We start from the raw sequence: 12,597 nt of genomic DNA on the forward strand, positions 1-12,597 counted from the left end.
GAACAGTGCGTGTTGCCAGTGATGATATATGGTTCCGAGACTTGGTCGCTAACTATGGGCCTCATAAGAAGGCTCAGTCACACAGCGGGCGATTGAACAAGCTATGTTAGGAGTATCTCTGCGTGATCGAATTAGTAATGAGGAGATCCGCAGAAGAACCAAAGTCACCGATATAGCTCAACGAGTTGCGAAGCTGAAGTGGCAATGGGCGGGGTACATAGTTCGAAGAGCCGATGGACGTTGGGGGTCTCAAGATGCCGGAATGGCGACCCCGCACTAGATAGCGCAGTGTTGGACCCCCACCAGGTGGACTGACGACATCAAGCAAGTCGCAGGAATTCTTTGGATGCAGGCGGCTCGGGATCGCTATGTTTGGAAGTCCGTACAAAAGGCCTATGTCCTGCAGTGGACGTCCATCGGCTGATATGATGATGCTGATAATAATAATAAATAGAGACACGCCAGAATGTGGTAATAATTAAAACAATGAAATGATGGGCAGTATATTAAAAAATGAGAGCCGTGATAGCCCAGTGGATATGACCTCTGCCTCCGATTACGGAGGGTGTGGGTTCGAATTCGGTCCGGAGCATGCACCTCCAACTTTTAAGAAATTAAATATCACGTGTCTCAAACGGTGAAGGAAAACATCGTGAGGAAACCTGCATACCTGAGAATTTTCTTAATTCTCTGCGTGTGTGAAGTCTGCCAATCCGCATTGGGCCAACGTGGTGGACTATTGGCCTAACCCCTCTCATTCTGAGAGGAGACTCGAGCTCAGCAGTAAGCCGAATATGGGTTGATAATGATGATGATGATGATATTAAAAAAAAATGTACGAGTAATCTCTGTAATCGGCAAATGGTACAAATAGTCAAATAGTAAAACAATAATATTGATAATGATTAGTAATGAAGTATAGTTGAAACAGATACCTTATGCTCTGCGGGCTCAAGTCAGGCTTCAGCACATCGGGATGAGCCTTTGGGTTATAGAGCGGATTCTTGTACTCATTGAGATGGCTGGCCATGTAACCCCATAGAGAGAACGTTCGTTCCCATAACCTGGAAACATCATTAACCTCATAAAATAAAAGGACGCACAATCATGTAGAAAATTTCACTTAAAAACTGGCCAATTTTGCTTTGACAGTTTTAGAATTATTGGTAAAGAAAATTATACCTAAAGGCCTTTAAATATAGTCCAATATTCAATAAAATCCCAAATTCAGAGCAAATTCAACCTTAAAGATTGAGTTTAAGGTTGAATTTGCAAATACGACTACTTGAATTGAGTGCCAAGAAGATTTTTTGGTAGCTGATTGTGCATCCAGTTTTTAAAAGAAAATTGATGCATTACATATTAAATAAATTTAAAAAATATCTGTTTGTGATTTTAAAATAACTGGTATTTTAATTGCTTAGTTATTTAATCGTAGTATCGTTTAAATAAACACAAAAGAAAGTTAATAAAAAAAATTGTCTGCCTGTTTGTCCGGACTCTTTTTTGGAACAGTTGGACAGATTTTAATAGGACTTTCAGAAGAAAATACGATAGGTACAACATTTACATTTCATCCGGAGAAATGAATGAATAAAACGGGATTTGGTTATGAATATTGTCGCGGGCGTTCGCTAGTTGCTAAATTAAATAATATACTTAATAATATATTTTTTTTTCTTTTTTAAAACATAATTTAAAAGTATATAGATCTGCAGTTTAATCACAGACTATGGAGTATTCTTTTGTTATTTAAGTTTTTTCGACTAGTTGGAAGGGAAAGGAAAAATTCATCATTTAAAATTAAAAAAAAAATGAAAATATTAATTTACCTTAGGTCTCGCCTGTCTTTCTCGCAGTTGCCAATAAAAGTGCCGTACTGACACGCGTGCGCGTGGTCGTGTAGCGTCAACAGAAACCGCTCGTTGAATTGAAACGCCTGTACAACAAAGACATTTCACATCTCTATAGTGTGTTTTTTCTCTACAGAGACAAAAATGACGTTTCATGTGTTGCCTGATTTTTATATGCAGTAAATAGGGACGTCACAAATTAGATATTCAGGAATTAAATGATTTGCTTAGTATCGATTTGTCAGTCAGTCAGACTAAAAATTTATTATTATTGATGAAAATATTTAACTAATTCACAATTTTATCAATGTATTCAATATATATAAATAATAAATTGTATTTATAATACAATTATGATGGAAAGTATTTCTTGCAAACTATTAATTATTGGATAGTATAAAGTAATTTATAAGCTGTAAAAAACGTAAACGGTGGTAACTAGCCACGGCCGTAGCCTCCCACCAGCCAGACCTGGATCAACTAAGAAAATCTCAATCTGCCTAGCCGAGGATCGAAACCAGGACCTCCGGTCCTCAGGTATATTTTTTATCGATTTTAATCGAATCAGAATCGTTAGGACAACCTTATTTTTTATATGCTGGTCACATTATTTTTATGTTTGACATTTCTAATTGTCATTTCAGTCTCTGCTTAAAAAAAATAGACTTTAGCTCAAAACAGGCGCGTATGCTGCTTAAAAACAGTGAGCAAAAGTGATGTTTACTCTCTCCGTGAGACAAAGTTATTCACAGTTGTATGTGTCACACGAGAGCGAAGTATTTCCCTTCTTGCGCCTTGAATCCTTCACAAGGCTCAAGATTCTAACCTAAAATTAATTGTAGAATCTTTCGCTTGCTCGGGATTGCATAGTAATTCAGAGCATTTTTATTAAATTAAATATCAAGTGTCTCAAACGGTGCAGCAAAGACATCATGAGGACACCTGCATTCCTGAGAATTTTCTTAATTCTTTACGTGTGTGAAGTCTGCCAATCTTGGGACAGCGTGGAGGGCAATTGACCTAACACCTCTCTCGAGGAGACTCGTGCTCCGAAACAGTAAGCCAAAATTTTGTTGCATTCGGTTTTATACAAACGGCATCGTAAAATGAATTCTGTACCAACCTGAAATGATTTCTGAGGTCGAAATTTCGCGACTTACAACTCACAAAAATTACGCTAGTTTAGCCTCACCCTTATAATGACGAAGTAATTTAGAGTACACTGACCTCTGGCGCCTGTCGCAACAGCTGCCACGTGCAGTCCAGCAGTTGCGTGAACACCGGCGAGCGCTCGCGACTGTCGCACGCCACGTGCCCGCAGCGCGCCGTGAACTTGTGCCCGAACGACAGCCAGTCCTTCTCTATCAGCGCCTGCGACAGTCGCAACATTGTCTTTGTTTATTTATTCAATAATTGCCAAGTCTGAGAGAGTCGTTTGTCCCATCCACTCTGCTTCTGCCTTGGGGCTTCGGGCTCCCTCCGGCGATGCTTCTGCGCTCGCCCAAAACCCCGGTGATACCGCTGAGGTTCCATTAAGGAGCCTACAGCATTTACAACAACAAAAAATTGAAGCTCAAGCAAGAATTGAAACTTTTACGCGCCTTTTTAATCTTCGAAAGATTCGAACGACTCTCTAAGGGCGTCTTCTCTGAGACTCAGACCTCCGTTTTGAGAGCCGTTTTGAAAGTGTGTTTTGGCCTGAGTGTATCAGTCCGAGATCGTGAAGTATAAAATCCACATCTAGGTGACGTCGTATATCGGGGACCTCGTCTTCGTCAGTGAGGACGCTGTGTAGCTTATCTGTACTAATATTTTAAGGAGATATGGTTTGTGGTATTGTAGGGTATAATCTCTGGTTCTACTGAACCCATTTTAAAAATTCTTTTTACACGAGAAAGCCACTTTTTTGTGAGCGTGTATATGTTATATTTTATTTCCGTATTCTCACGGGAACGGGTACTATGCGGATGAAACCGTCTGCTAGTGTTCAATGACCTGGTAGCCGTTGATGGTGCGGTAGTGCGGCTCGAGGCAGACGGCGGCCAGCGAGCACACCTGCGCGGTGCGGTCCCAGCCGTCGCTGCAGTGCACGCACACGCTCACGCCGCACTCTATGTATTGTCACGGGAACGTCTGCTAGTGTTCAATGACCTGGTAGCCGTTGATGGTGCGGTAGTGCGGCTCGAGGCAGACGGCGGCCAGCGAGCACACCTGCGCGGTGCGGTCCCAGCCGTCGCTGCAGTGCACGCACACGCTCACGCCGCACTCTATGGCTTTCGCTATCCACCACGACGCGTCTAATATCGACCTGTCAAAGTATTTTTCTCATCATCATCATATCCGCTGATGGACATCCACTACAGGACACAAGCCTTTTGTAGGGACTTCCGCACATCGTTATCCTGAGCCGCCTGCATCCAGCGAATCCCTGCGACTCGCTTGATGTCAATCATTGTGGAGGGTCAACCAACACTGCGCTTACTAGAGCGGGGTCCCAACGTCCATTGGCTCTTCGAACTATGTGCCCTATTACGTCACTTAACGACTCTATGTCGGTGAATGGTTCTTCTGGGGATCTCTTCATTTCTGATTCGATCACGCAGAGATACTCTGATAGCTCGTTCCATCGTCTGTTGTGATTCTGGAGCCTTCTTCTGAGGCCCATAGGTAGCGACCAAACCTCGGAACCATAAGTAATCACATATGATTTTTTATTTATTTAATACATTGGTTCCCCGGGCCGACTTTGTATGGGCTGGTGGGCATTCATCTTTAGGTTTAGACAATCCAACATCGGTAAGAAAGTGGTGAAACAAGTCTTAATATTATAGATTATGTTCCTTAACTTACTTTATGTGTTTGAGCCAACCCGATGACTCCAAACCGCTCAAAAAGGAAGACATTGTCGGTGAATTTTGTTCGCAAGCTACAACAAAACAATATGACATTAACATAGCAGCGACTGAAGTGTTTTAGATGTGGTAGCTTACTCAGATTTAAATGTTAAGTTGCCATGTAGCCAAGTCATGGATAATCCAATATTGACCTTTTTAGAAGTTATTGAAGATAACTACTTATTATGGAAGCTGCATTAGAATCATTTCTTGGTAGCTGCAAGTTTTATATACCTCCTTCTTCAAGATCGGTGACAATCCAATTATGGTACCATTTATGAATATGCCGCGATATGGGGATTAAATCTTGATGGTAAATGGTAAAACAAAATGATTTAAACTTGTATTTTAAGATCATGAGTACCATATTACACAAAAAGACAATGGTCTGAATTGGGAGCCGGAAACATGGGTTTGCTTTGCATTCCCAGGCGATATTGACTCTATAATTGCAATTGAAGAATGAACATCTCCTGCTAATATTATTTAAACGTTGAGATTTTTAATGTCGATATTTCGTTTCAGTTGCCTGACCACGATCCATGCAACCGAGTCGAAATATCGACATTAAAAATCTCGTCGTTTTATCGTAATGAATAATCACGAAATAAGTTTCAAACCATTGTCTCCTGCTAAGATGCAGCACGAAAAGATATAAAGACAAATCGATCGATAACGTCACAATCTAAAACATGGTACTCTCTCTCGCTTCAATGCGACGAAAGTTACCAAAAACCAAAGGTGCAGGGCACATTGTTCAAAGAACCGATGTTCATTGGGGTCTTTATGTAATGGGATGGCAACCCTAGATCGGGAAACGCAATGCTGGTTGACCCCCCACTAAGTAAATCGACTACATCTATCAGGTTACAGTGAGGTTACAAGACCGTGGTGTTTTTGGAAGTCCTTGCAAGAGGCTTATGGGGGCTTATGGGGGCAGGGGATGTATATCGTTTGATAATGGTGTTAATGATGATGGTGACGATGATAATGTTGGTGATGATGATGAAGTACATACTCTCGACCAGTTTCTGCAGACTCTTGCGCATGACGTGGATGTTCCCGATGCCAATGAACTGGAATTTGATGTTGTCGTAGAACGCCTCGTTCTCATAGCCCTTGCCGGCCGCGCGGTTCACCATCGCGTTTATCTGACGATAAAAACTCAACTAAAACTAACACTATCTTGCGCCAAGTTTGTTACTTACGACAACGAATGCAAAACAAACAAGGAGCAAGATATAGCTTGACAAGTCCGTTGATGATACTCCCATGATATGCGGGCGACGGGGGGAAAGGATGCGCGGGTCTAAAGTCGTGCGCGCGGGTCAGAGGGAAGGACTGCGCGGGGCATCGCTACCCCCTTCTCGGCCCCCGCGGACCATCGAGAGTGTTACGAATGAATTTGGCAAGCTATAGTGTTACTTAGGTTTGTTTGCATGAAGACGGGTCCAATCAATATGACATTCAGAAATTGTCGGAGAGTGTAACGGAACCTTCACTCCCCACCCCTCAACCCCTCTCTCAACGCGCGTTTGGATCGTGCTCGTAGTCAGGCATACCCCGCACGTGAGTATTCATAATAAATTAATTGTCGTTAGTTGGTTGGTTGACACAGTTTATAAGGTTTATCTAATGTGTCCATCGTAAAAAAACACATTCTTACCTTTGGCCTCGTGTCCACCACATACATATAACCGCAGTTGGGATTCGCTCGCCGTATGAGGTCCAACATTTGTTCATCTTCCATACATCTGTAACAATCAATGAATATTCCATATATCTGTAACAATTGATAAGTAAAAAAACCTACTATCTTTGAATACGAAACATTCAAAATGCCGACTATATGGTTTTTGACATTTCTCAAGTCTGGCTATTTGAATCTGTACTAATCGTATAGAATATCTAATAAGGTAAATAAATTAAAAAAAAATTTGAGACTTTTGGAAAATATTCGTTGATTTTTATGAGTTTGTGAATCAACAGTTTTATTGTGTACCTACACAGAAAGATATAAGACTCGCTATAATGTGATTTCGATAAAAACAAAACGCTTTTTTAAACATTTTTTCTTAGCCTTTTGATACATTAAGAACGAATGAACCGATTTCGACAAAATTGACACCTATTAACGATGTAGGCCTTCGATTCGGAGAGCGTAGGTTTATAAATCCGGTCCGGGGTTTGCACCTCCAACTTATGTTATGACAGTTGACAGTTATGTGTATTTTAAGAAATTAATTACCACGTGTCTCAAACGGTGAAGGAAAAACATCATGAGGAAACCTGCATACCACAGAATTTTCTGAATTCTCTACGTATGTGAAGTCTACCAATCCGCATTGGGCCAGCGTGGTGGACTATTGACTTAACCCCTCTGATTCTGCGGGAGAGTCGTACTCAACAGTAAGTCGAATGTGGGTTGTCAATGATAGCAGTCTACACGTACCTCGCCGCGAAGCCACTAAGCGGCTGGCTGCAGCGCGCGATGGCCGCGTTGTTGTGGTGCAGGTACGCTAGCACGGGCAGACGGCCTCGCGACCGGAAGCTGGCACTGCCTAGCAGCACGGCGCTCGACGCGCGTGCCGGTACGTAAACCTCGCTGGGGTACGTGTCGCAGAGCTGGAAACCATGTCATCATATCAGCCGATGGACGTCCACTGCAGGACATAGGCCTTTTGCAGGGATTTCGCGATTCTGAGCTGACTGCATCCAGAGAATCCCTGCGATTCGCTTGATGTCGTCAGTTCGGGGAGTCGACCATTCTGCTGGAATGGCGGCCTTGGGACCCCAACGTTCATCGGCTCTTCGAACTATGTGCCCCGCCCATTGCCAATTCAGCTTCTCAACTCGTTGAGCTATGTCGGTTGTTTTGGTTCTTCTGCGGATCTCATTTCTGATTCGAGCACGCAGAGATACTCCTAGCATAGCTCATTCCATCGCTTGTTGTGTGATTCTGAGTCTCTTTAAAAATAAAAACCATAAACTTTTTTCAACCTCCAACTTTTCTGTTAAGTATACAGTGCATTTTAAAAAATTAAACATGTGTTTTGAGACACGTTGAATTGATGTTGACACAGTGAAGGAATAACATCGTGAGGAAACCTGCATACCAGAGAATTTTCTTAATTGAGCGTGCATGTGTGAAGTCTACCAATCCACATTGGGCCAGCGTGATGGACTATTGGTCTAACCCGTCTCATTCTGAGAAGAGAATCTTACAAATCTGTAATATTACTGTTAATGTTACAAATCCTGTGACCTTGAACACAGTCTAATCAAAAACTAACCTCATAGTCTTTGTTAGCGGTACATAAGACCCACTGATCGTTGGGCACGTTCATCCTCTGGTACTCAGTCTGGATGTCGAAGAAGTTCCATCCGGCAGACTTCGGCAGATCATCCGGCGTAGACTTGTAGTGGAAACAGTACAGCTCATCTAGATTAACTGTAACAGAAGAACGTTTTATATTCAACTTAGACGAATTCAGTAATATGTTCCACAATCCACAATCATTCTTGCTTCTAATCCTTCGTTAGTCATAATGTCGTGAAGCCAAAGTGAGTAACCTGATCTTTGATCTTTTTAAAAAATTTTTAAGTCTTGATTGGGAGTCGCCACTTTATAGCATTCTAAACCAAGCAAAGGGTAAAAGTAAAAGACTGATTTAAAAATGGTTATCTGACAATTTCGTAGTAGATCAATCATTTGCGGAGACTATAAAAAACCTACGATGGTGGTGGTACTTGGTTGTTACTCAGAAGTTTTGATAGAAATTAAGGTTATTTTTATTTTCTAAATGATCTGCAGATGAACTTTTTATGTACCTACTAATAATTATGGAGAAGAAACGAATGCCCTACCATTTACAAACGTCTATAACAAAGCATCACCCTACAGGACACATCCTACAAGACGTCAACCAGATGCATTGATGGTGAACCGCTTGTGGTGAGCAGCTGTGGTCTGTGACCAGAAGACACTGCTGTTCCTTGGCGGCAGAAATAAACACAGCAAAGTAGTTCTCCGAGCCAACTTTGTAATAATGCCAGAGCCAGGTCAGTCCATCTGCAGGGTACACTATGAGCAGGTGAGATTGGCAGTTGGGAAAGCTGACAAGTACTAGCCTTCCCCTTACACCCTAGCGGCTCGGGACTATTGTGTTTAGGAGTCCATGCAAGAGGTTATGTCCAGCAATGGACATTCATCAGCTGTTAATGATGGAACATGTGTCAGTACCAGGTTGACTCAGCCTGAGCAGAGTTTGATGCATCTCATGGCAGTCCCGCTCGCGTGGTATGACGAAGAACACGGACTGGAAGGTCTTGGTCCGCACCAGCAGCGGTGAGCCCGTCGTGGTGATGGGCAGCCTCTCCACCGACGATATGTGCATGAGGAGGATCTGAAAGGAACATTACTATTGCAATTATCTATACTTATAATAAATCTGTAGAGGTCAAATCTATACATGAAATATATTTCCAAAATAACTATCAGGGGTGATTAGTGATCGACACTGATGCCAAAAATGCAATCAGGAAAATTTTTGTCCGTCTGTCTATATGTTCGTTATAGAAACGAAAACTACTCGATGGATTTTAACAAAACTTGGTACAATTATTCTTCATACTAATGGGCAGGTTATAGTATACTTTTCATCACGCTACGATCGATAGGAGCAGAGCAGTGAAGGGAAATGTTGGGAAAACGGAAGAAATTACTCCATTTTTATAGCGATACTACTGTAAGGGCTGGATTAAAGAGGTCTAAGGGCGGACGAAGTCGCGGGCGTCCGCTAGTTCTAACTACAACTCTAATTTAATTTTTTTACTCAATAATATCTTAAAATTGTAGTTTTAACATCTTTTTGAAATAAAACTTCTTTACGTAAGTTGACTCGAGGAGTAAGCTGGTGGTTATGTTACGAAAAGTGAAATCGAAAGTTTTAAACGCGCCATCTGTAGTAACACTGCCGAACTATGACACAAGTAAGCACAGCGACAATCTTATAGCGGTATAATTGTGAATTAACTAGTAGGTGTGAAATAACCAAGTCTGACACGAGATACGAGAGATGGTGCTACTAATTTTTAAACTTCTCTTTTTATGTTATTTTTTTTTTATTATTATTTACAAATTAGCCCTTGACTACAATCTCACCTGATGGTAAGTGATGATGCAGTCTAAGATGGAAGAAGGCTAATTTGTTACAAGAAGGATGAAAATCCACACCCCTTTTTGGTTTCTACACATCGTACCGGAACGCTAAATCGCTTGGCGGTACGTTTTTGTCAGTAGGGTGGTAACTAACCGCGGCCGAAGCCTCCCACCAGCCAGACCTGGACCAATTAAGAAAATCTCAATCGGACCAGCCGGGGATCGAACCCAGGACCTCAGTTTTGTAAATCCACCGCGCATACCACTGCGCCACGGAGGCCGTCAAAAATTCATTTTTGAAAGAAGCTTTGCTTCAGTCGTGTGGTCTATTTAAAGCATAAAGTTTTCTTTTGTCCCATTGTAACGTAAATTTGGAAAAGGGAATAAAAAGAAATCCAACTCACCCATGTCTCTTTTCTCATTTCATGGTCTACAAATATGAGATGTGTGGTGGCGAAGTACAGTGTTCCTTTGGACGGGTTCCGTAGATTGTATTTGTCCAGCATTTGGACATTCTCCAACTGTAACAAGTAAGAGTAGTTTTTATTTATGTAGGTAATTACAGTTTTTAAAGGTACTATTCAGATTTGCAAAGCCTATAGATTTCAAACGTTACATATTAAAATCAACGGCTTATATTGTATGTTATATGAGCTCGAGTTATTATGGAAAAAGTGCTAGATTATAAATTCGTTTGTTGAATCAATTTACCTAAAGGTCAGTGATTTTAAAACCGATATAACCGATTATCCCAGATTAAGGTCAATGGTCAATGCTCAGTATATAGTGTATTATTTAGTCTGCTGGTAACCTTTCAACTTTGACAGTTTATATATTTACTTCACATTTATATATTGACAAGTTTTTTACAAGTGACATACAATCATTTTAATATAATAAACGTACAATTTTCATAAAACTTTTATGCTTGTTAACAATATTTGGAAACGATTGACAGACACTACTAACACGACTAATAATATAGTATTTACGACAAATTTCAATATACAATCTTAATAGAAAATATGAATACACCAGAAGAAGCTGTATGTTGTTGTAATGTTAGTTTAAAAAAGGAGCTTCCTGTAGGTGGATGTTCTGATGACTTAGCAGCAGTATCGGCACTCCCCGATAATTGGGTGCCTCGACACTGCAGCCCTATGCTTATAAACTATCTTAAAGAACGCGAAAAAAAGCACAATAGGGTTATAGAAGAACTATTTCAAGACGCAGCGAAAGTAAACAAAGATATTGACGAGAATATAAGAACTATTGCTGAAATATTACTATCTGATATTAAAGAAAATCAAAATAATATAGACTGCATCGTACAAAAGTCTAAACCTGATGAAGGAGTCTTATCTGTAGATGATAAAAACAATGCGCTTGGAGAAATCACTCAGTTATTTACACAAAGAATACAAGATTTTGTAAAATTCAAACAAGAAGCTTTAGATTTAGAGAAGGTTCGTGCTGATGGAATAAGAAACGTTTTAAAATTTCAATTTCAACGTCTGATTGCTGTTGCTCACAAAACACCTAAGGATTTGCTTCATGATTTTGATGACAAGATTTACGATATAAATCAACAATTAATTAGCAATGCTCGGGCTTATATTGAATTAGAAGGTCGGTTAAAAGTACAGCTAGATGAAAGTATGATACATGCACGTTCAGCATTGAATCAGTTGTGTTTTATGAGATCTAAATCTCTTAGTGGAAGTGTTTTACCTTGGATGCGAAATGATGAAAATATTCACAAAAGATCTAACAGTGTTGACGCCAAGAAAGAGGAGGAACATAAGAAATATTTCCAAGGGGTTTTGGTTGATTTAGAAGAATTTAAAGTTTGTGTGACTCAGATAGTGGACACGTACCGTAATGCAATTCCTAAAATATTTACAAGTTTTACATATCACTTAGATAACTTATATAAAGACTATAATTATCGAAAAGTTAATGGAACACAATCATCTGAGGTGACTACAGAACTGCAGAATATGATTGACCACGCTCTTGAGCAAATTTCAGATAGCAACGTACAGGTAAAAGGTTTTATATGCACATATTTAGAAGAAATGGCCCGAAGTAATTTAAAACATATGCAGCAGAGTTTATCTACCGTAGGAAATTGTTTACTTGATATTTATATGATATTGTTCGACACTAGTCGTATGTGGAATGCTCACATGTTGCGTTCAGCTTTGGTACAAAAGTTAATTGTGGCCGCTGTAGAAGATATACAAAATATCAACGACAATACTGAACTGACTAATGAGATTCCTTTTAATATTACACTGGAATTACTACGTTATGCACCTGATGTTGATAAATTGCAGCATAACTATGAAGTCGTAATGAACATACTGAAACAAACCACAGATATGAATCAGCGTCACATCAATAGTGAAATCGCAAAGCTTGAAGAGTATATGAATTCACCTTCATCTATGGCTAATGTTTTCCTCGCCGAATGTAATGTTTTTTTAGAGAAGCGTCCCAAAACAGTTTTAGAACCCGAGAATTTAACTAGTACCACTAATTTTGAATCTTTCAATTCTACAACGGATTTAACTTTAAGCGCACCATTACCGCGTGTTATTCTGCAAACAGATCTCCAGAAAATGGCTCTAAATAGATGGAAGAATGGCGTCTTGAGCAAATTCGAAGATGGTCTTCCTACAATATC

The 12,597-nt window shown here is 40.3% G+C and overlaps 1 protein-coding gene across 1 annotated transcript in view; it reads right to left on the reverse strand.

Annotated features, from left to right (window-relative positions):
- Positions 1–12,597, reverse strand: part of LOC112056057 (myotubularin-related protein 8) — a 53,801-nt gene that overhangs the window by 13,089 nt on the left and 28,115 nt on the right. Inside the window, exons 2-12 of the mRNA XM_052888815.1 lie at positions 10,313–10,429; positions 8,991–9,153; positions 8,041–8,198; positions 7,200–7,372; positions 6,414–6,501; positions 5,766–5,898; positions 4,704–4,779; positions 4,005–4,161; positions 3,081–3,224; positions 1,833–1,939; positions 936–1,064 (exon numbers count right to left, since the gene is read on the reverse strand). Coding sequence (XP_052744775.1) covers positions 936–1,064; positions 1,833–1,939; positions 3,081–3,224; positions 4,005–4,161; positions 4,704–4,779; positions 5,766–5,898; positions 6,414–6,501; positions 7,200–7,372; positions 8,041–8,198; positions 8,991–9,153; positions 10,313–10,429 — 1,445 coding nt within the window. The remainder of the gene's footprint in view (positions 1–935; positions 1,065–1,832; positions 1,940–3,080; positions 3,225–4,004; positions 4,162–4,703; positions 4,780–5,765; positions 5,899–6,413; positions 6,502–7,199; positions 7,373–8,040; positions 8,199–8,990; positions 9,154–10,312; positions 10,430–12,597) is intronic.

Source organism: Bicyclus anynana, chromosome 23 (genome assembly GCF_947172395.1).
Source record: "Bicyclus anynana chromosome 23, ilBicAnyn1.1, whole genome shotgun sequence".
NCBI lineage: Eukaryota > Metazoa > Arthropoda > Insecta > Lepidoptera > Nymphalidae > Bicyclus > Bicyclus anynana.